A 24375-nucleotide genomic window follows, 5' to 3' on the forward strand; every position below is an offset into this window, starting at 1 on the left:
GAGAAAGCCTTGGGCCCACCCCAGACGCCCACCGAGTCAGAACCCGCACTTCCCCAGGTGACGCCTGGGTGCATGACCATCCGAGAACAGAGGCTCTGCGTGATTCCTGGAGTCTCTTCTCTGCTGAGATCTCCTTGGAAGTATAGGTCACCAGCCCCTAATGCTGAAAAGCAACAAGAATTCAACCCTCAACCCTCTAAAAGGCACGTGCCAGCGAAAGCTAATCCCCGAAGGAGAAAACAAACGCTAACAGAATAACATGGCCAGGGGTTGGCCGGGGGAGAATCTGTGACGGGTGGTGAGACCCGACAGGAAGAAAACAGAACTACAGTAACTATAACTGGTCCCCCCACACTCGAGCCAGCCTCCACACCCAGCAGTTTTACAGGCATTATCTATCCCCTTCCGTTCTCACCACTATCCTACGGACGGAGGCTGGTCCTGTGACCCCCGTGCACAGATGGAAAAACTGAGGTGCAGAGAGGCTGTGCTGCTTGCTCACCCTCCCAGCCACGGATTGGAAAAGACCTGAAGCAAGAGGGGCAACCCAAGAAGTGGGGTGCACTTGAACAAGCTTGCTTAGGCCCAGTTCAAAGGGCTCCTAAGTGAACCCAACTGTGGGGCCCAAGCCGCAGTCCTGGGCCACCTCCTCCCAGGCCTTCCTGGTACCACAGCCCTCAGCAGCCAAAGATCCCAGTGGCCGGAACTTCCTGCATTTTCCTGAGGACTGGGTTTCAAGTTACAGCCCAGGCCTATATAAAAAGTCAGAAGGGAAGCCTGCGGAGCCTGTGAGGTCAGGGCTGAATGAGGTTTCTAAGTGTCCTGCCTTTGTGTTATGTGCTGGGAACAAATGCCACCTCGGGACCACTTCCCACTGTTTTCACAGTTTAAATAAACCCAGGACTTGCTGGTATTTCAAAGCAGAATCTGACTGACGTTTCTGTAAAGGGCTGACCTGGGCAAAGCCCTGCAAGGTGGGTGTGTGCCAAGTTCAGTTTTAGGTCATTTTAAAAGTTTTAAAGAAGTCGGCCTCCAGCCCTCAGCAGCGTGGCTTGGGGGTTTGGGCATCATCCTGCAAAGCAGAAGGTCGCTGGTTTGATTCCCGGTCAGGGCACATGACTGGGTTTCGGGTTCAACCCCCAGTCAGGGCGCCTATGAGAGGCAAGGGATTGATGTATCTCACATCACATCGATGTTTCTCTCCCTCCCTTTCCCGCTCTCTAAAATAGAAATGAATACAATCTTTAAAAAAGAAAAAAAGAGTTAGGCCTCCAGTACATTTTCAGACTCCACGAATCTCTCCCTGGGTCGTCATCACTAAACCCTGGCTGTCTCCTCCCCGAATCTTTCCCCTTCAATATTTACTGCGTGATACTCCATGCAGACCCTAGACAAGGCATTTCCACGTGCTATCTGTGAGGTAGGCATCGTTATACCCATTGCCCAGATGAGAAGACGGAGACCCAGTTCTCACAGCTCAGAAGCAGCCAAACCAAGGTGAAAACCGAGACCTGTCTGACTCCTGAGTCCCAGCCCTCACCACTCCTCCACACCTCGCCTTCTCAGGAACCTCTCCGACGCCTCCTGGTGTTCCAGCTGCTCGCTTCATGCCTAATCTCCCTTCCTTGCCGGTAAACTCTGGAGAGAGCCCCGCGGCTGTGCCCGGACTCCATGCCCCCTCTGCGCCTAGGCCAGAACCTGGCACCGACGAAGTTCTCTACATACATTGGTTGAGTAAATACTGGCTGGCTTTCAGGAAAAATAACTCAAGAGAAAACCTCAGGCCAACAACCATCCGTCTTCCAAAAGGATCCATATGTGTTGCTCTCTGCTGCTCAGGAGCTTTGATCAAGGAGAAACCTGAGCCAGGAGAGTACCGGTACTGCTCTATCACAAGTGGCCAGAAGAATTTCTGCAGTCCCCAGGGTAGCGTGGCTCTAATAAATAGCTGCTTGCTGAGCCACAAACATTAGTGATTGGTGGAGTCCCTAAATTTGCCATTGCCAAGTTGATTAGCAAAGGCAGAACTAAGAATGCCCACCCAGAGAGGTGACCAGTTGAGCCCCAGAGGAGATGAACACTCAGAAGCAAGTGGCATCTACATTCGGGGACCTGCACCAGGAGCCTCTGAGGCAGTGAGTTGTGACAGGCAGGTTCCTGAATGAGGGTTCGAATCCAGGATGCCCCAACCCCTCAGTGCAGCTCACCCCTCTCGCTGAGCCTTCAGCACCAACACCGTTAACCAGTCCCACACCACCCTGTCCCCAAGATGTCTTCGGGCCAACTCAGAACTCTTTGTACGTGTTCAATTTTGCCTTTTGTCTGGGTCTTGGTTGTTTTCTACGTACGTAAGGCTTCCTTCTGGCAGCCCTTTCTTCCTTGCCAATTAACCATGTCCTTCTGGCTCTCCATCCCAAGAAGCTGGTCTCCAGATCTCCTAGGGGTCCAAGATTCAGGGGAAACATTCTAACTAGATGTGAGTCCCACCACCCTCGTAGAGGTGGCCCTGGTGCTGAGCACCCCCAAGCCAAGATGCCAGTTTTCTTTCTTTTTTTTAATCCTTACCCAAGGATATGCGTATTGGTTTTAGAGAGAAAGGAAGAAAAAGAAGCATTGATCTGTTGCCTTCTATATATACCCTGACCAGGAATCAAACCTGCAACCTAGGTATGTGCCCTGACCAGGAATCGAACCCATAACATTTTGGTGTACGGGACAACGCTCCAACCAAATGAGCCACCAGGCCAGAGCCCAGTTTTCTAAATGACACAAAACTTTCTTGGCTCCTGGGTCACTCTTCACTCTGCCTGCAAGTGTCCCGAGTGGTCCAGATTTACATCTAGGGGCTTATGGACGCAAACCGAAATTTGTTCCAGCAGGAGCAGGGTCTAGCCACCTTCAAAGAGGAGCCCAAATCAGAGATGGGGAGAAGGAAGGTCAGAGGCCCCAGGGACCCGGGTGCCAAGGTGAGGAGCCGGCCCTGCCTGACCCACAGAAACAGGGCATAGTCTAATTTGGGCACAAGGGAGGAAACTGCTTCCTTGAAAGGGGCCCAAAACTCAGAAACAGTTAACCACAGTGAAAGGGATGCCTGCTTGCTTTTGCAAACTCATACAGACTTCCAGAGACTTGGGAGAAGAAAGCAGGCCATGGAAGGAACGAAGGAACAACGGCGCTCCCTAGGAGGCAGTTTGCCAAAAAAATTGGACCTGAGTTGGATGAAGTCTCTAGATCGAACTCGTACCTGTTTGCAGGAAGACAGAGGGAGGAAGGGACATGTGAAATACCACCGCAAGGGTGCTATGGGCTAAACCCCCAACACAGGCGATTTTACAGGACAAACAGCTCAGACCCTTCAACAGGGAAGTGGCAAAGGAAACACAAGGACTGGGACTGCAGAGGGTTGTCAGCCAAATGTAACGTTCGGATCTGATTCAAACCAGCCAACAGACACAGGCATTTACGCGGCATCCAAGGAAGTCGGACACTCCCCAGGTCTCGCTGACTTTTGTCGGTTTGATGACAGTATTGTGTGTATTTGTTAAGAAGGAACTTTATCTCTGGGAGATACATTTTGCAGGAGTTCAGGATGAGATTATATGACTCCTGGGATTTGCTTTAAAGAAACCCATAAAGTGAGGGGGATGCAGGAAAGAGACCGGTCTACGCCGCTTATTGCTGAAGCTGGGTGACGGCAGCTACGAGTTCCCTGCGTTGTTCTGCTTTTGTCAGGGGTCAGAGCTTTGCAGAACACAAACGTTAATTACCAAAAAGACTTTTCAAAAGGAAGGTCCCAGTGTTTAATCGTGGCTCCGGTTACTGACTCTCTGAGAGGCTCTGGGCACACCTTTCCCTCACTGCACCTCAATCTCTTCACCCAGAGCCTGAAGGGGTTCAAATCCTGGCTTGGCCCCATTATCCTGTGTGAGCTCCCACGGTTTCCTGAGCTCTCTGTGCTCTGGGTCATCATCACACAGTAGGAATGATAGCAGTCCTGCCTCGCAGGGTTGCCGTAAGGATTAACCGTGTTCGTTCCTGTGCAGATCCGGGCACACAGCGCTCTGTAAGAGTTTGCTACTATTACTGCTGCCGCTGCTGTGACTGTTGTTTGTTGTTTCTTATTTTGAGGAGGAGGGGGAGGAGACCCATTTGGAGATGTGGTCTGCCTCTCTTAGAACATCAAAGTTTCAGAAACACGTCCCAGTTCTCCCCAGTTGCCTGCAGTTCATTCCATGCTTCCTCCGTAGGATTGGACCTACATTCTGGGAAACACCAATGTGCTCCTTCTCCGAGCAGTGACAACAATGTCCCCTCGTTGGTCCTTCCCCCTGTCCATCGCCCACGTGCCTTGCTCCCCAGTGGCCTGTTCCCAGGCCCACCTCTCTCATCTCTCTTCCTGGAGGAGATAGTGTTGGAAAGAGAAACTCCCTTCCCTGCCCCCTCTCTTGACCCCTCCCCATGAGGCCACCTCTTTCAAAGCCCAGAAGGACCCTCTGTAAATCAGGAAACCGTCGGGTGGAGTGAAGGGAAGTTAGAAGGAACTCCAGACTTATGAATGCATAATGCTGAACTTTCTGGAAACGGACGGGCCCAGTGCCAGTCCTCACTAGGGTTCCCAGATTGTGTTTTTCTTACAAAAGGGCCATTATGAAGGCCCCCCATCTCCCGTGTGACAGGGTCAGAGCCGTAACACTGCGCACTGTCTCAGGGACCAGGAGGCGAATAGCTTTCCCAGCCGTGTCCTTATTCTCAAAGGCACTGGGGTCCTGGAAAGAGGTCCGTGGGAGACAGGGGGGTGCTCAGAGAGCCCTGTGGCCCTTCCCAGCTGCTGTGCCAGCGGGGCCTGGGAGTCGGCCCAAGACATCAGATGGAGCAGCCCCGCCCGCAAACCTGGAGGGCCTCGAATAGCCATTATCCCCCTTCTCCACGTCAAGAGGCGCACAGGTCACTGGGCCTGTCTGGCCACGCAGGAGCTCCTGGAAGAGCTGCACCCCCACCCCCACCCTGCTTTCTCTGCATTTGCTTTTGAGGTCATATCTCTCTACAGATGCAAGCGGCTGTATGGTCGAATTAGGAGAATGCAGACTGGTTGTCAGGGGAGCAGACCCCCATCCACCTCTGCACTTATCTAACCCACTGCAGTCCACATCCCCTTTCCTACAGAAGGGAGACACTGAAGGCAACATGTAAGGTCTCTTCCAGTCACGGTGTCTATTGCTCTGCTGCTTGTTACAAGAAAGAGTGTTCTTCTCTTCCCCACCAAAGCTTCAGGCCATGAAGCTTTGGGTCCCACACTCTTTCCCTTTGCACGGTCATTTACATTCAAAGTGACCTTCAACCATCTCACCCCTTCCCTCCTCCCTTCCCCCCACACCCCACCTCTCGAGACCAGTAAGAATGGAGACGTTTGGGTTCAGGTGCATCCAATGTTCCCTTGTAGCTCTGAAGGACACTTGGTGGCATATTATTTGCATGCATTCAAATATAAATGCATGCTCATTTGCATGAACATACAAAAGACATTACAAAATAACTACACAGTGTCTAACAGTTGGTTCCTGCTCAACACTCCAGAGCCCTGAAATGGAACCAAAAAATATCTCACTAAATGGACTGGGGACATTCTCCTAAACTTCTAGGGTAAAAGAAGGAAATACTAGAACTTCAATTCACATTCGTTTTACCATATCCTTTAAATTTTTCCATTTCTTATGTATGCTTTATGCTCCTCAAACCATATTAGTGTAACAGGATATGTATGTAATTTATACATTGCATATAGTGGGGGTCCAGGGACAAAAAAACTTGGTACCTGAGTCACATGATCACAAAAGTTGGGAGCCATCATCATGCTAGACCGTCTCCCAAAGCTGGAGGCAGATACAGAGGTTTGGTCCGACCATAGTCAAGTGACTGGGTGTCGGGGGGAGTCCAGGTAACCCTCCGCCAAGGCCACGCTGGCCACCAGAACACCAAGCTCCCCAGGGCCCCTGTCACGCCACTCACTGACTCCTTTGGGATTCATGGCAAACTCTCTCACCCCAGGGAGCCCCTCTTGCTATGAGCTCCCGTCAGCAAGGCTCCTTCTGGCCAAAAGGGCTTGGTGCCCACTCAGGGAACCACTCTCTTTCCAGAACAGTGGTCTTGGCCCTCACAGCTTCTTTTATTTCAGGAGCACACATCCCATTCAGGGCTGAGGGGTGGTGTTGAAAAGAAAGCGCTGGTCCTTTCTCGATCTCATTCTGTGATTTGCTCACTAAGTATGGGCAGTGGCATTTGTCATTGAATAGGGAAACTATGAGCTTGGTCTTTAAACAGATAGGTGATAGATAGGATAGAAAGACAGATGGATGGGTGGATGGATGGGTGAAAGATAGACAGATAGACAATAGATAGACAGATGAAAATAAAGGAAAAACAGATCGGCTTCCTGGAGAACTGTTGTGACCCACTAAACCCAACTCCTCCTAAGGTGGGAGGGCGCCCAGAGACACAGGCTATGAAGAGCAAAAAATCTATGTCAAAAGTAAGTCATTGTTTCACAGGTGCGTTGAAGGGCGGCTAATGACCCATCGGGGTGGACCTACGGGGCGAGGACGTGGCCTTCAGCAGAGCACAGTGGACAGGAAGCTCAGGACACTGGGCAACTCACCCACACACTGGTTGCCTTCATCCATCTGGAATCCAAAGCGGCAGATGGGAGGCCTCGAAATCGTGGGGTAGTTTGGAGCTGGTAGCGGTGGGGCAGCTGCTGCTGGGTAAGGACCTGAGTAGGAGTTCGAGTAGGGGTTCAAGTAGGGCCCTCGGTACACCGGGTTTGTTCGGGGGATGCACAGGTACCCGCCGTTTTGGTTAACACACATCATATCTCCTCGGCAGGCCTCGGGGATGGTCCGGCACTCATCGACATCTGCAAGGCCACAGACAAGACGGGCGTGAGCGGCCCCCTGGCCACACTGTGCGGGGGGGGCTTAGTTAAACAGAAGGACCCCAAAACACTCTACCCACATCTGCTCCCAAACAGCGCCCAGCTCATCGCCGACAAGTGTACCACAGGTTCGTCACGTTGAGTCAAGATGACCAATGTCCCCCAAACGTCGTCCACTGAATGCCGCCACCAGGATCTTGGCCTTGCCCACAAACACCTGTATTATCAGGTGCTTGGTACTTTTTAAAGCATGAGGCCGCATTTGAAACTCAAGTAAATGTATTTATTTTAAATTTTACATGACTATAGCAAATGAAGAACACTATCTGTTAGCATAAATAGAAGGTAACAGTAAAAATAAACATATAACTATTAAAATAAAGAGTGTTTATCTGCGGGGGCAGCATCTCAGATACGCTTCTGTACCCACAGGATACTCAGGAAACCCTGGGGTCGACCTGGGAACCATTTACGCTCCAAATAACAGCTAGACAGGGAGAAAGTCTCTTGCTCCAAGACAAGGCTTGGCTGAGAGCTTGTTCCTAGTTAAGAAAGTAGAGCCCCACTTGGAAGTCAGCTCACACTGTGCCAGCAAGCTGGGAGCACTGCCAGCCAGGCTGGTGCTCCGCCTGTTCTGCCTGGAAGGGGAGGTGGGCCTTCTAGAACACCAGCCTCCCTGGCCTGGGGCAGGGGTAGCCTGAACTCTGGCCCCAGCCTGAGAAGGGCAGCTGACCTGCTCCTCCCACCGTCAGCCTCCCGTCACACACCGGGCCCTCCCATCAGCCTCAGGGGCTGCTCCACATGGGACAGGAGGCTGGCGGGGATGCCAGGATGCTGACTGCTCATCTGGCCATCTCACCTGGGAACCTCTCACCAGCTCCCACCTTGGGAAAGGAGAAGTGGGGGCTCAGAATGCCCCATTCAGTAGCTGTCAGCCTGAACTCATCCATGAAACTGGTGCGCTGGGAGGAATTATAGTTGGCCATAAAAAAGAAAAAAATTTTTACCCTTTGCAACAGTGTGGATGGACCTGGAGAACATTATGCTAAGTGAAGTAAGCCAGTCAGAGAAAGACAAGTACCATATGACTTCACTCACATGTGGAATCTAATGAACAAACTGAACTAACAAGCAAAGCAGAGAGAGACTCGTAGATGGAGAACAGATGACAGCTAGTAGCGGGGGAGTTAGGGCGTGGAGGGATTGAGCAAAAAGGAAAAAGGACTCATGGACATGGACAACAGTGTGATGGTTGCTGGGGGAAGGGAGGTAGAAGGGGACTAAATGGTAGTAGGGAAAAAACACAATAAAAGATTAAATTTTTAAAAAACAGAACTATCATATAATCCAGCGATCCCACTTCTGGGTGTACATCCAAGGGAAATGAAAACAGGGTCTCAGAGAGACATCTGCACCCCTGTGTTCATCGCAGCATTATCCACAGTAGCTGTGAAGGCACGGAAACAACCCATGTGCCCGTCTAGGGGCGAGTGGATGGGTAAAGAAGAGATGACACTCACGTAGTGGGATATTATTCCAGGCACACAAGAAAGAAATGCTGCCATTTGCAATGACACGGGTGGATCTTGGAGGTACCGTGCCAAGTGAGACAAGTCAGACAGAGAAAGACAAATACTGCATAATCTCGTTTATATGTGGAACCTCAGAAAGCCAAACTTATGAAAATGGCAAGTAGAACGGCGGATGCTGGGGGCTGGAGGAAATTGGGAGAGGCTGGTAGAAGGGTAGAAATTTCCAGCTAAGCTATGAGCAAGCTCTGGGGATGGAATGCACAGCACCGGCGTCACAGCGGATGGTGCTGTGTTATGTACTTGGAAATCGTGGAGAGAGTAGATCTTAAGTGTTCTCATCACAGAAAAGGAGGGAGCATTATGTTATGTGATGGAGGTGCCAGCAAAAGCTGTGGTGAAAATCATATTTCAATAGATAAGTATATCAAATGAGTATGTTGGACACTTTAAACTTACAAAATGTCACATGTTGATTATATCTCAATTTACAGAAAGAAAGAAACTCAATTTTGCCAACAATACATATGAACAAGGACATGGATTCTCCCCCAGAGAGTGTCCAGAACAGAAGAAAGCCCTGCTGGCCCCTTGGGATCAGCTGGGTTAGACCTCTGGGAACTTTCGACCGCCCAACCAGTGAGATAATACATTTGTGCTATTTAAGCTGCTACGTCGGTGACCATTGATTATGGCAGCCTGCATACACTAATGCAGATGGAGAGCTCCTTGGGGTCAGGGATCAATGCTTACCCATCTTTGCCCCCTCCCAGGGCTTACCCCGGTGAAGGGGACAGGTGACGACGGGAACAGAGAAGGTGATGGATGAAAGGGTGCCACTGTTTTCTTCCATGGGCAAGGCTCATACAGACTCAGCGATATTGGACAGTGGCTAAGGAAGACACAGCCCTGCACTGGGGCTGCCACTGACTGTCCTCCCCGCCCCCTGAGCCCGTCCCCACAGAGGGTCTTCCGTGGCCTCTTACCTAAACACCGTCCTGACTGGCGGTCCAGGTCAAAACCGTTAGTGCATTGCTGCTGCAGGAAGGAGAGAGAAGGAGGAGGCGGGGTCATTTTACTGACATATTCTTGTTTAACTGTGAGAGCATTATAATGGCATCACAGAAAGCTCAGCAAATAAAGAAAATAAAACATCCGTAACACCAGCACCTGTGTTACAACCCCTACTTGTCCTTTTTGTGCACACTCATTTCACACGTAGCTTTACTTTTTAAGTCCCTGCACCGTTGCTACAAAAGCCCCATTTTGAGGAGATGGTTTTGGGGTTGTTTCATGCTCTAGTCATGAAGCGCGATGATCGCATCTGACCCATCTGATAAGGCATGTCCTGTGTCCATCTGCAATCGCTTTCTTTGGGTGCTATTCAGCCTCCCCTTCTCAGCGCCCAGTAGGAGTTCTTTGTACCCTAGGAACTCCTCTCCCTGATTCTGAAGTCTGCACATAAAATAAAAGCTACTCAGGGATGCAGTCTGTTTTCTAAGAAAAGTAGGTTTGGGGAAATTCCTCCATTTCAAACTCAGCAAGACAATTCCCCAAGGACACAGCCAAAAATAGATCTCCAAGGGTCCCCAAGGGTTGTAGGCTTCACGTACAACATGAGTTACAAGTTTCTGCATTTAGAAAATCGACAGTCAGTGGGCCTTTTGGGAAGCCCCCGGAGCCTGCCGTTTTGGAGGAGGAAGGCGTCAGCAGTTCAGCTTCCCTGAGCTGAGGGATTTAGCCTACATTTCTGGGAGCAGGTTCAGGTGTCTCAGAGCCTTGCAGCAAAAGAAACAGAGTGGATGAGCCAGGAGGCTGTGCCGTAAAGCTCAGGAAACCAGGAGAGCTGGATGCCAGCCCTGGCTCAGCAGCTAGTGCCAAGTGCAGATGCACAGGGGCACTGCTGCCCAGAAACTGCAGGGCACATCTGAGTTAACATTTAAGTCAAGACACCCCCCACAGGGACACAGATGAAGGGGGATGCTCCAATGATGAAAGTCTTGGATTGGGAGTCAGGGCACCAAGGTCCCAGCTGCGCCAATTCTGAACTACATCACCTGGGTCAAGTCTCGGCTGCAATCTCTGTATAAGGAAGAGCTTGACTTAGGTAAACCATAAAGCCCCCGCCAAGCCTAGGAGTCCAAAGGGCACAGCCAGACATCCCAATTTGTAACACGCTTCCAGGTCATCGACAGAACTAAAAGCTTACCTGTGCGTTCCCAGGCCTTGGAAGACAGAACGCGAGAATGGTGACAGTGAGTAACCTGTGGAGAGCAAAAAGTCGACGTAAGTGCCCGAGATGCTTCCTGGGTCCAGGTCTGAGGGTGAACGCGGATCTCATGCTGCTGTGCATTTGCAATGGTGATGTCACCTTGTGCTTATGGCGGGGGGTGAGGGGGGACTCTGGAGTGACCAAGGAGGACCCTGGATACCCCAACCATCCCACACAGAATGGGCCTCTTCTACTGGTTTCATACGTTGGGATAATCTGCTAGATGGCCTTTTTTCTACAAAGGCTTTGCTACTTCAGAGAACAAACCTAAAACCCACTGCTGTGGTATTAACAATGTATCAGCCAATTGCTCTGATCACACTGCTTACAGACAGATGGGCCCGCGTTTCAAACACGTTTATTAAGAAATGGTGACAGACGGAAGGAGCCAGCATGCCCTCCAATGATGAAAGGAAAGGAAAAGTGGATCCCACGGAAGGAAGGTGTCACAAGAAAGTCACCCAATCCCACAGCACATTTCACGCTGGCCCTGTGGGAGAAGGGGAGGAGGGGACCTGGGTAACAGGAGAAGAAGCACAGCGGGAAAACTTAGGGGGTGTCATGAAATCGGGAGTCAGGCCAACTCCGACATTCACAAGCCACCAAATCTCTCTGAGCCCGAGATTCCTACCCTTTGACCACACAAGCTTCTTCCCCGCCAAAAATTGTAGTTGCCAATATGCTTTAAAAATAAAACATTGGGCCCTGGCTGGTGTGGCTCAGTGGATCGAATGCCAGCCTGTGAACAGAGAGGTCACTGGTTCAACTCCCAGTCAGGGCACATGCCTGGGTTGTAGGCCAAGCCCCCAGTGGGGGAGTGTGAGAGGCAACCAAGTGAGGTACTCACATTGATGTTTCTCCCCCTCTCTTTCTCCCTCCCTTCTCCTCTCTCTAAAAGTAAATAAATAAAATCTTATAAAAAGAAATACAACATCGGTACCCTCTCACACCCATCAGGATGGCTACAATCAAAAGAGCAGAAAACAGCAAATGTTGACGAGGCCGGGAGAAATTAGAACCTTGGAGCACTGTTGGTGGGAATGTAACATGGTGTAGCTGCTGTGGAAAACAGATTGACAGTGTCTAAAAAAAAATGAAAAATAGAATTACTAACCCTGGCTGGCATGGCTCAGTGGATTGAGTGCCAGCCTGTGAACCAGAGGGTCATCGATTCGATTCTCAGTCAGGGCACATGCTTGGGTTGTGGGTCAGGTCCCCAGTAGGGGGCATGTGAGAGGCAACCACACATCGATGTTTCTTTCCCTCTCTTTCTCCCTCCCTTCCTGTCTCTCGAAAGATAAATAAATAAAAATCTTAAAAAAAAAAATAGAACTACCAAATGATCCAGTAATCCAATTCTGGGTATATACACAAAAGAATTAAAAAACAGGGTCTCAAAGAGATACATATGTACCCTTGTTCATCGCAGCATTATTCACAACAGCCGAAAGGTGAAAGCAACCTTTCATTCATTGATCGATGAACAGATGAACAAAATGTGGAATCTACATGCAATGAGATGTTACGCAACCTTAAAAAGGAAGGAAATTCTGATATGTGCTACAAACTGGATGGACCTTGAAAACATCGTGCTCAGTGAAATAAGCCAGTCACTAAAAGTCAAATACTGTAGGGTTCCACCTACAGGAGGCACCTATAGCCACCCAAATCATAGAGACAGAGAGTAGGATGCTGGCTGTCAGGGGCTGGAAGAAGGAGAGACTAGGAAGTTTAATGGAAATAGAGTTTTAGTTTTGCAAGATGAAAGTTCTGGAGGTTGGTTGCACAACAATGTGAATGTTAACACTACTGAATTGGACACTTAAAATGGCTAAGATGGTAAAAAACAAAATCTATGCAAATATAGAGCTTTATTTGGTGCTTTTATTATCCAGTTCAACAGGGATTTATTGAGCAACTACTTGCAGGTGTGGACCTTAGGCAGAAGAGCTACAAAACTAGGACCCAATCCCTGCCCTGGAGAGCTGGTTGGGGAGGTACATGAATCAGTAACATCTACACACTTTGGTTAGGACACTGACAGAAATACCCATTGAGTGCCATGAGAGCCAGGCTGGAAGTTAGGGAAAGGAAGGTCAGGGAAGGCTTCCTGGAGGAGGTGATCTTGAAGGCTTCTTCAGCAGAGCAGTGGGACATAGGACCTAGTTAGATTCAGTGACATGTTCCTGTCAAATAAATCTCCACTGCATAATCCCTCCTTTCATAACAAGAGTGGTCAGTAGACTACAAAGCCACCCAGTTCATGAAACAAGGCTCATCTGAATCAACAGCTTTGGGTACTTGGAACCCAAGGACCCAAATTAAGTACCCTGGGATTAAGGTGGCATCCAGAGGGAACAGAAGCCTGATGTGGCGCTGAAGATGTAAGCCCACTTCCTTCATCTAGTCTCCAATCCAAAGACTAAAGACCCTGAGCACCCACAAGTTTTTATTTCATCTGAGCGTGTGCATGAGCCAAAGTTCTACGGCGCTGGAGACGGCTCTGACCTTATAAAGCACAGAGCCAAATCCCAGGGCTTTGTGATATTTGCGACAGCCAGATTTATATCTGGAAGGAATGAAAGAACAATAACAAGGTTATGTTCCAGGCTGTATATTATGAATTTCAATGTTTTCCTGTCTCTTCACATGAGGTTTTCTTTTGGTTGGTTATAAAACCCTGTCTCGTTTATGTTGGAGACTGAACAGGTAGCCAGAATGCCATGGACTTCAAGAGCTAGTGGAAAAGGCACGCTCACCCCATTGCTCCCCCTACTCCTGACTCTCCTGTTCCCTTTGGCGGGAGAGCGGTCCTGACACAGGTCCCGAGACAGGTCCCCTCTGTGAAGGCCAGCCTCCAGCCCAGCCCCCTAAAAAGCCACAGCTGGGTCCTGGGGGCCAGGTCAGCTCTAGGCGAACTAAGAAGGTTTTCTAAAAACTGAAGTAATGCCCAGGCATGCCGCTCTCCCTCGTCAGAAACAATTGCACCTTGTCATGAAAAACTCTAGCAAAGTACAAAAACTTAACTAACTATAGGAGTACTAGGAAGCCTCTGGTGCTCCTAACTGGTCCCTGGGACTTTGGAAAACAGGTGGGTCCCCCCACCTTGTGCACCACCCCAGCTACTGTGGGGAAAGCCAGAGAGACCAGCAGAATCTCAGGGCTATGTGTCCCCAATCCAGGATGACACTACCACCGCTTGGTTTTCAGCATATGTGCCCACACACGATCTGTCTAAAGCAGCTACGTTTTCAAGACAGTGCTCAGTATAGACTGGGCAGATACAATCTAGATAGAGTTCTTCACAGTTTGAGGATTCCTTGCCTGGAGTTACAATTTTCTTAAAGAATAGCAAAAATGTTTGCTTACATGTAGCTCTGTCTGCAGTCCCCACTTTTCATTGGCTTGAGACTTCTGGGTCGCATGCCCTTCCTGGACCCCACATAAGGGGCAAAGCCAGCCCGGGATGTGCAGCCCCTCCTTCACTTGTCCAATAGCCAATGCAGCAAAATAATTGCTCGGGAACCAGTACTGGCTCTCCCAGATTGAAAAAATACATAAATTTTTGGAAAAACGGCACACTAAGTTGCTGCCCTTTCCGAAGAGAAAGAGGAACCCAGCTCTGAGGTTTTCGCAGACCTCTGTCGGATGCTGACTCTGAAACTGGATTCTAAAACACCACTCCCAAAAGAAGGCTTCAAGATGAAAATTACAGAGGCGCAGCTTTTTATAATTAACAATATCATTGCATCACTAGCGCATGCCTTTGCCAATATCCTGACACCGCCTGAATCAGTCCATAGCCATTTTCCACGCATCAGGTTTTCGGGAAGGTTTCCAGACCCTGGAGGAAAAAGTCCGGAGGGGAAAGCCTACCTTTTAAATCCTGGCATGTCCAAGATGCGTGAGCCGGAGAAGCAAAGCGGGGAAGGAAAAGAGCTCGTCGCGCGGGACCCTCGGAGCAGTTCCTGAACTTCGGCCTCTTCTGGGCCCGTGGGGCTCGCTGCTATTTTATTCCAGGGGGGACAGCGAGCCGTGCAGAGGACGAGGGGAGAGCCTGGGTCCTCCCAGCCACTGGAGAGCCCACAGCGAGAGCACCTGGTTTTGCTTAGCCCTCTTCAGTAATTCAGCATTAAACCAATTGGAGGAGGAATGTTAAAAATGAACACTTCATTTTCTAAGTATGTTAAACAATGCAAATGGGGCCTCAGTCTGGACGCAGCTGGTTCAGATTACAGCGCTCACAACAATCTTGGGGCGTCTGCCAGGACCCAGTGCTCAGCGCTGGGAGGAGAGCCCTTTCCCCGGGGCCGAGCAGCCGCACTCGGGTCCCGGCATCTCCGCTGGAGGCGATTGGCGGGCAAGTGCCGGAGAGTGGGGGGCGGGGGGGGGGGGGGTGCTGGGAGGGCCTCTTGACCCTTTACTTCCCACCCAGGGAGGACATCCCCGCCGGGCTGGGCGGTCGCGGCCGCGGCCTGGGAGGGGGTCCAGCACCCCAGCACCCTTTGGCTTTGGGACACCCACGAAAAGTTAGCCGCCTCTCCAATAACTTGACCTCATGACAAACGCCGCGACAGGGATTCGAGTCTTATGATTTATTAGGAAACCAGAACCAATGAGGCAGAGGCTTGGAGTAAGCGACAGGAACTCACGATTTTCCAGAAGGGGTGGAGGACGGAATCTGGCTGACGCTAACTGAAGACATCAGCTCGTGCAATGCAAACCTTCCCCGGACGCGCCGCGCCCGCCGTCAGCCCTTCGTCAGCCCGAGAGCCTCCCGGGCACGTTCTTGCTTTAATTAAAATGTGTCCACGGATCCCATCAACACGTCGCACACCTTAAACTTACACAATGTTATGTGTCAATTATATCCCAATAAAGCTAAAACCAAAACAAAACTTTTTTCATTAAAAAAAAAAAAAGCGTTCCTTGGCTGGAAAGTGATTTTAATAACAGAAAAGGTGCTTTGAAAGAGACAAAAAGGCCAGCCAGGAAAGCAGGATGACCGTCATACCCTAAAAGCGCTCTGCAAAGTTCTTCATGTTCATTATATCGGTGGCTTCAAACTTTTTTTCTCACTTAAAAAAAGAAAAGCATTCGAACCCTTTTCATCAAATGAAATCTTACCAAAGACACTATTCTGTAAGAGACCAGAGCGAGATGGCAGCAGTCCAAGCGCCTCCCTCCCCACCTGCATCTTCCCGCGGGGCCCTCAGCAAAGCCACACCTACAGCTGGAACAGCCGGGAGGAGGGTCAGCGCCAGCGGCCCGCTGCCTAGGAAGCTCATTAGCCCGGTGGAGAGGGGTCAGGTGACCCCCAAGGGCCCACAGCTGAGCCTCCGAAGGCTGCATGTCAAGCCTTCTCAGAGGGCAAGTTCTGGGTAGTAAATGGAACTGTACTGAAGGGGACCAAAGTTCTGCCACCCTGAGGCTGCCTTTGGGGATTTTGGTTTTTAAGCTGCTAATTAAGAAAAGACTCAGAAATGTGGACCCTCCCCCCTTGGCTGCCTGACAGATCCAGAGGGAAAAACTTCTCTCTCCAGGAAGGGAACCTTAGGAGGTTCACCTCAGCCGCCTAATTTGAATTGAGTATGGTGGGCGAGAGGGGGTCCCAGGGGCCTGTTTACTAGATTTCCCCTGCGTCTCATTGTTTCTGGGTGGGAGAGCGAGAATGGATCAGCCACATGTGCTCCAGTCTTCCTCACCTACCTCTAAACCACAGTCTGGCTTCTGAAAGCTCAACTCCGCTCCCTGCTTCTCTCCTTCGTCCAAAGCGCCACGTGTACCCAGTGTTGCCTCACACGAAACGGTTGTTTCATGATTGTGCGAATTCCCCATTCGCATGCATTAAAATTTTGATTTTCTACTGCTAATGTGTCTCTGTTAATTTGATTATTGGCCCAGCTGAAAGACTTTAGAAGGTGGGAGGAAAAGAATTCATTGTTTTTAGCCCTGCGGTACTCTAAAACTACTTTAACAACAAGAATGGCGGAATGTTGATAGTTGTCCAAACTGAGTGTCCATTTATTCTATTTACTTTGTGCATATTGGAAATTTCCCATCATAAAACGTTTCTGAAATGCATTGTATTTACGAGGTGGTTCACAGTTCCCAAAGCTTGCAATAGCGCAAGGTTGTAAACAACCTTAACGCCCATCACTGGGGCACCGACAGAGTTCACCAAAGTAAGGGACTTCCAGAAATGGACGACTGTGCAACCGATGAAAACAAGTTAGACGCATAAGAGTGCCTGTTGGTTGACTCCATTTATACAGAAATCAAAATGGGGCAGTGACTGGAAGGGGCCCCAGGGGCCTCTGGGTGCTCATTCTACAGGGAAGTGTACAGTTGGGATTTATGAAATCTTCTGCCTGTTATACTTTATTAAAAAACAAACACTGAAGCAGCTCCGTATGTGCCGATATTGAAGGATTTCCCATATATTTTGTAGGTCAAAATGGTAGAATATTGGTAAGTTCATATAAATCAACCTACCATGGCAACAAATGTAAAGGTAAGTTGTAGACCTGTGTCTAAAGCGTGCCGTTATTGGAGAAAATACAGGCACACAAGCTCTTGCTTGTGTGTATGTAGAAACACAAGACACTGTTAGCATTGTCTGTCTCCTAGGAAGGAGCCTGGGTAGCTGGCTGGGCAGCAGATGTGGGAGGGAAATTTGCTCTTCACTGCTCACTATTTGGTATGATTTGAATTTTGTAGTATGTGCATGTATTACTTATTCAAAATATGAGGTTAATTTATTGAAAAATATACTCTGTATAGGCAGGGCTCTTTGGAGGGGCAGAGAGGGTTTTAAATGACTTAGTACAAGCCATCACCTCACGCATGCCATCAACCTTCCTAAGGGGCCAGAGGGAGGGGTATCAATGTGCCCATTTTCTACATGAGCAAATACAGTATCTTGAAAGCAGAACTGTCCACGGCCCCAGAGACGGTTTCCGTCCTAAAACAGTAGGGCTGGAATAAAAGGGAAAGAACAAGGGTAGAGGTGAAAGACTGGGGTCTGAGTTTACCTGCCAGGTGACCTTGGACACGTCACTTAACCTCTCAGCATCTCCATTTCCTCATCTGCAAATAGAAATAGTACTAACCTGCAGGGCTGTTGAGGGAATAAACTCAGTCAGTCATCCTCATGGCCGTCACTGTGGCCACATCCCCACCCCTACACACCCCTTTCCGAAACATCTTTAATGGCCAGTACATACTGCACTACCCACGTCCACGAACAAGGAAATCACAGCCTCAGTAGGACAGCCCCACTCTCTGTCGGACAGTTCCAATTGTTAGAAAATTGTGTGTTGAACCCAAACCTACTTCCCTGTGTGTAACCACCTTCCCCAGGCCCCGCTTGCAGCCATGAGCTACTCTCTCTGCTGCAAAACCAGCTTCCTTTTTGTGAAAACAGTTCCACCTCGTACTGGAGCTGGTGTCCTTTTCCCCAGCTGAATACCCCAGTCCTCCCCACGGGCCCTCTGTGAGCGTGCGACCCTGCTGCAGTCCGGACGGCCTCTCCTTCTACTGGCTGCCTCACCCTCTCAGCTCAGACTGAACCTGCACCAACAAAAACAGTCCACAGGACACAGGCTGCTTAACATCATCTCCTCATTCCCGTACTTGGATTGCTAATTTTTTTTTAATGGAAAACAAAGTTTTGCATGTGTCCCTGTGAAGTTTTTGTCCATTGTTCCAAATCTTTTTCAACATGAATTTTACTATCTAAAGTATTAAGTATTATTCCCAGCTTTGACAACTACAGATCTGCTGGTAATGATGTCTTTAACTTTGTCACAATCACCACTACAAATGTGCCCGGACAGCGCTGACCGGACAGCTCGGGTGGCCAGAACGTCATCCTGATAGAGTAAGGTTGCAGGATCAGTCCCCGGCCAGGGCAGCTGTGGGAAATCCATCAACAAATGCATAGATAAGTGGAACAGCACTTGATCTCTCTCTCAAAATTAATGTTAACTTTTAAAAATTTACCAGGTCAGGTGCTAGAATGAAGCCCTCCGTCCAGCTTGGCACTGACCCACTTCTCTTTCTTCCACATTTTGGGGCCGGTGCTGATGTTCTAAGTTGGGGTGCCACCAGCTTCTCTCTTCAGCTTGCATTTCCCCGTCTTGTCCACAAAGACTTGGCGGGAGATTTTATCAGATGCCCAGCTAACATCAAAATGCACATTATCGATAGCGTTTCCTGATCTAGCAACTCTGTTTTAAAAAAGAAAATGAGGTTTGTAGAGCATGGACTGCTAAGGGACCCTTGCTGGCTTCAAGAGATCATCACTTCCTTTACTAAGTGTTATTTTTTTTAATGTTTTATTTGCAACATAGAGACCCCAACATCTACCCCACCTCCCACCATTGGAGTTAAATACCATCACAGCTACAGAACGACTGCACAAAGTGTGAATTGTAACGTGAATGTTGGAGGTTAGCGTCTGCTGAACGGGACTTTCCTGGCCGCAGTGAAACTCCATTTCCCCACTGTGGCATGGGCTGGAAAACAGATGAGCTATTGTTTTTAAATATGGTGCCTCAAGTTGAAGGCAAATTTCACAAAATTAATAGATGTGATGGTATATTTTGACTATTAATATTAAATTGTTTATTTTTTCACTGTCCAAAATAATCACATCAGAACGCCTTTCTCGGAGAGAAGGCGAAACAGGGAAGGGGACGTTAGTTCACTAGACTCTACACACAGCCTCTCCTCTGACCCCCACTAGGCTGCTACCAAATAGGACACCCTCCATTCTGCACATGAGGAAACAGACCGAGGGACATCACAGCCACACAGACAGTGCGGAATCAAAACTCTAGCCTAAACCAAGCCCCTTCGATTCTAGAGCCCTCATTTTTCCAGTTTATGATGACTTGTACCAGCAAAAGTTCACTGGCACCAATCTATTGGGTTGACCAAAAGGTCTGTATGGTTTTTTCCATAAAATATCAGACAGATTTTTTCATTTTCACCAATAACTTTATTGATTTGGATATTTTGAGTATGTCGGCTGTCTCCCACCTGGTATAACATTGATTATTCTCAATTAACGTCTCAATGTGATTGCTGTCAACTTCAACTGGTCTACCCACCCATGGGGGATCATCCAGGGAGAAATCTCCAGCACGAAACTTCACCAACCACTTTCGACTCATTCGATCAGTCACAGCGCCTTCTCCACACACTGCACAAATCTTTTTTGTGTTTCAGTTACGTTTTTACCTTTCTTGAAATAATAAAGTGTAATTTGCCAAAAATGTTACCTATTTTCTTCCCTCTTCAGTATTAAAATGTCTGCACAAAAATTCACCAATTTTGATGTTTTTTTTAAAATGCACACTGATGTGACAGCTGTCACAACACAATCTAACAAAATTGTTTCAAATGAAGCTCAAGACAACTAAGTGCTACTGGAGCCATCTTACAGAAAAAACAAACGAACTTTTTGGCCAACCCAATAATGTCAACAGTAATCCCCAATACGGGGAGCAGTAAGGGAGAAAGTATTCAGGTAGTCAGTTTGCAAACCTGGGAGATGCAGCCTCCAGGGGAAACCATAGTAGGTTCTGTTGAGATAAAGGGGAGACTGCTTTTTTTATAAAGTCTCACCTGAGTCTCTGATTGGTCCATTTTTATGCAAATGAGGAATCCAGATTTGCACAGTCTGATGGATCCAATAGCACTTTGCTGATTGGTCATAATCACACATCCTGATGGTCATTATGGAGCCGCTCTGATTGGTTAGTAAAGATGCAAATGAGGATGTAGTTCTGCATGTCCAATTAGACAGGGCAAGTCTCAGTCCTATTGGTCAAAGGATGATTTCAGGAGCTTCTTCATAAGGGTGGGCTCAGATGGCAGGAACCCTGTGCAGGAGGCTAGCGGCTCAGCCTGTGCTTTGCACTAAAACACTGAGTGTGTGAGAGGCCTCTGCCAGCAACGGTTAATTGAGCCCAATTAACCAACCACAAGGAGTTCTTGGAAGATATGCGTGTATTCCTTCTCCGAGTCAACACTTGCTTCCTCTGACCTCCTGCTTGCACAGCTAGTATCCTTGACACATGGGTACATATGTCGGTCACCTCCTCACCAACTAGTCCCACCCAAATCCTCTGACATCTGGTCATGTCGCCACCATTTACCCAAAATGATGCTTCCTAAGTTTCCTGGTGCTCTCGTGGCCAAAAACCATGCCCTTCATCTTTAATTGTTTTTTTGTCTCTTTGAAGGACTCCGCCATTGATAATCCATCTTCTCCCCTCATGCCCGTGACTTTAAGGTACCCTGATTTGCTCACTACGACTCTGCCCAGCCTCTTTTCTTTCTCCCCCTCCCTGGCTAAAGAGTCCCCCAAAGTTAAATCCAGCCTCTCTTCTTCTCACAGTCTTCTTGTGGAAATAGTCGTGGATCCTGCAGGTGTTGTGGGACATAGTTTCCGTAAACTGCCAGCATTGCGCAGATGACTCGAATCCCTCTCATCAGCCCTGACTTCCCTCCTTCTTTGCAGACCCAAACGCTCAACTCCTTTTGAGATATTTCCCTAAATCTACTTCCTCTCCTGACTTACCAGGCACCCAGTCAGGGTAACTCATTCACTCCCTGTGAACGAATACAAAAGTCAAAAGGATTCCCCAGTGGTGGTTTTGGTTTGGGGTTTTGGGTGGTGGTTGGTGGTGGTGGTGATGGTGGTATGTGTTTCGATAGAAATAACTCCACAGGTATTTTTTGGGATAAAATGATTCATGTTCTCATATTCTGTAGGTTGGTGATCGAGGGCTAGTTGGGCAGCTCTGTTCCTTTAAGGTTCCAGAGATTCAGGCTCCTTCTATCTTGCTGCCTAGCAGTCTCTAAAGTGTTGATGTCCTACAAGGTCCAAAATGGTGCACCGCCACCGCACCTACATTTGGGAGCAGTCCCTTGTAGCAACATCTAGCTGCAAGGGACACTGGGAGATGTCTGGTCTGAGAGATCACGAACCTACTTAGCTAAAAATCTGGAGTTCTCTTACTGTGCAAGCAGAAAATGGACATCAGAGAACAAGCAGCTGGTTCCGCTGGAAACCTCAAGAGACACCAATTATCCTTATTTACTTTGCCTGTCTTTGTTTCTATAGTAAAGAGATGTCCCCATTATCATTTAATATGTTACAAATATTTTTCTCAGTTTGTCTTTTTTTACCTTTTCATCTATGGCGGTTTTGGCAATGCATACATTTACATTTCTATATGTTTACATGTCTTAATCCCATCCTTGATGGTTTCTGCCCTCTGTGTCATGCTTATGTTAAATGCATGTAATGTTTAAAAATACCGGCTCTGTTTCTCTGGAGAGTCCTGGCAGATGTAGCACCCTAAGCAAGTTTTTCACCTTGCTGAGCTTCAGGTTTTCAGCTATAAAATGGGGGCAAAAATAACATCACGGTGTTGTAAAGGAAATAGTGTTCATAAAGCACCTAGCAGGTACCAAGGCACAGTAGGTCCTCACTAAAGGTTAGGAAACTTCCTCTTTTGTTGTTACTGTGAGTGCCTGTCAGCCAAGCAGGTGTGCACAGGCCAAGGAGTGTCCAGGGAGCCCCCTCGTCAGTCCAGGGGGTTACAGAGATCATTGCCTGGAGGAATGACTGAGCCCTGAACTGATAAACTGTGTACTGCCACCCAGTTGCACAGATGTGAAAGCGAAGACCCAGAGGGGCTGATTTAACGAAGATTGTACCGTCAGAGGCAGAACAGGGACCCGGAGCAGGTGTTTGAACCTCTGCCCGGGGACATCTCTGCCTATCGCACACCCTCCCCAGCTGTCCTCCCCGACTGTCCTCCCCCACAACCAACCTGCTCAAGACGCCAGGATCCGCTGCACATGCTCGGAATTCTCGGGAAACTCGGCGACTCATGAAAACCCCTGGGCTCTTTGCGTGGCTTGTTTGAACTGGGGTTTGAACATAGACTCACGTGGAACGTGGGAGAGCTCGACTGTCAAAGACTTCAGGCCAGCACACTCCTCCTCGCCGTGGAGCCCCAGAGATGCACCCGAGGAAACAGCTACTGGCATTCTATGTGCTGTCTCTGTTTCGTTTTTGTCTGTTAGTTTTCTGACACTTAATGTATACTGAGGGTTGGGGGAAAGTTAATATTTAATAGAACTTTTATAATAGTAGGATGTTCAAGTGACCTCATTTCCTATTTACAATCCACATACGACAGTGGTTCCCAGATTCTTGAATTTACCAGACCAGTAAAATCAACACCCTCCATAATTGGAAGAAACATTACGCTGCCCAGTCTTAATTCTGCCAAATAAAAATAAAAAATATATGCTACTATCATATAGTATGTCGCCATATTGCACAAAAGAATAGACTTTTAACACCACATGTAGGAGAGACCATGTAAGATTCTCTATGTGCCCAGATGGGGCATTAAATTTCAACAACATTCCTGGACAGTTCAGGAACCGGAGATGCACACCTTTGCAGGATCGTACCTGTTGTCCACAAAATGTAGCAAGACTGGCTCCTGGTTGCAGTGTTAGGATAGGCGTAAATGCTTCCCAAACAACAAGAGGGAGCGGATGGTGGTAAGGATGACATAACAGTTGATAATCCTGAGCTGTGAATTGCTGAGGTGGGTGTTGTTCCATGTACTTGTGTCTATGTACAAAATTTTCTCTAATAAAAAGTCAAACATTTTTTAAGATGGCATAACACTCAGATTTGATAAAGCTGAGTAAGGAACACACAAGTGTTCATTCGCACCCTTCGAACAGACCTGCCTTTGACTTTTGTGTTGAGACCACTCTGCCATCTCTGGGCTCAACCTAGCATTCAGGCCAACCCGGTTTCTTTTTGGTTTCTTTTCGGTTGGCTTTTTCCTGAGTGTGGATCACACTTTCTTCTTTGCGTTACTCATAGTTGTTGGTTGAAATCTGGACAACTTAGATTATATGTAGCAACTATTGATTCTGATATATTTTTCTGATTTTTAAAATTTGGATTTAAACTGAGGAAGCCATCTTCCCCACAGGACAGTGTGGCTCCTGATGTCTGTGCTGTTTTTTTTTTTTTTCCTTCTTACTGATGTGAGAGAGAGAGAAAGAGAGAGAGAGAGAGAGAGATTTGTTGTTCCATGTCCTTGAGTCTTGTATGTGCCCTGACCAGGGATCGAACCAGCAAACTTGACATATCGGGTTGATGCTCCAACCAGCTGAGCCATCCAGCCATGGCTCTTTTTATATCCTTATTTTAATCCCTCATTCTGGCCCCCCAGAGGTTGCTGCCTTGTGGCTTGATGGTCAGCAGGAGGTTGTGCTCATTGAACACGGAGAGCCCACGTGGCTTCCGGCCACTGCCAATGGATCTGCGTGTTGACTGAGAAACGTACACAAGCCAGGCTGCTGTTGGCTGAGGCCGTTCTGCCCGGTGGGCTTTCCTGTTCCCCCCTGCGCATGAGTCAGTTCTTCCCATCAGCCAGGACCCTTCATGGCTGTCTCAGTTCCAGGGCTTCCTCTTTAAATTTCCACTGGTCAGCCATTCGCCCTACCTGGAATTGCAACCTCAGGCTAGCAAAGCTGAATTTTCTCCACATTTCTTTCCAAGCTCACCACTTTTGACTGACAAAGTCATAATT

General features: G+C 48.5%; 1 protein-coding gene across 2 annotated transcripts in view; it reads right to left on the reverse strand.

Moving 5' to 3' along the window:
- FBLN5 (fibulin 5) overlaps positions 1 to 15247 on the reverse strand; it is a 73960-nt gene extending 58713 nt beyond the window's left edge. Inside the window, exons 1-4 of one of the 2 annotated variants that reach the window (XM_024567786.4) lie at positions 14606 to 15247; positions 10667 to 10721; positions 9444 to 9495; positions 6653 to 6910 (exon numbers count right to left, since the gene is read on the reverse strand). In XM_024567786.4, the coding sequence (XP_024423554.1) occupies positions 6653 to 6910; positions 9444 to 9495; positions 10667 to 10721; positions 14606 to 14622 (382 nt within the window). In that variant the 5' untranslated portion in view covers positions 14623 to 15247. Of the gene's footprint in view, positions 1 to 6652; positions 6911 to 9443; positions 9496 to 10666; positions 10722 to 14098; positions 14393 to 14605 lie in introns of those variants that run through there. The other variant, XM_024567785.4, reaches the window with a different exon arrangement.
- Between the last annotated feature and the right edge of the window lie 9128 nt (positions 15248 to 24375).

This window comes from Desmodus rotundus, chromosome 7 (genome assembly GCF_022682495.2).
Source record: "Desmodus rotundus isolate HL8 chromosome 7, HLdesRot8A.1, whole genome shotgun sequence".
Lineage (NCBI taxonomy): Eukaryota > Metazoa > Chordata > Mammalia > Chiroptera > Phyllostomidae > Desmodus > Desmodus rotundus.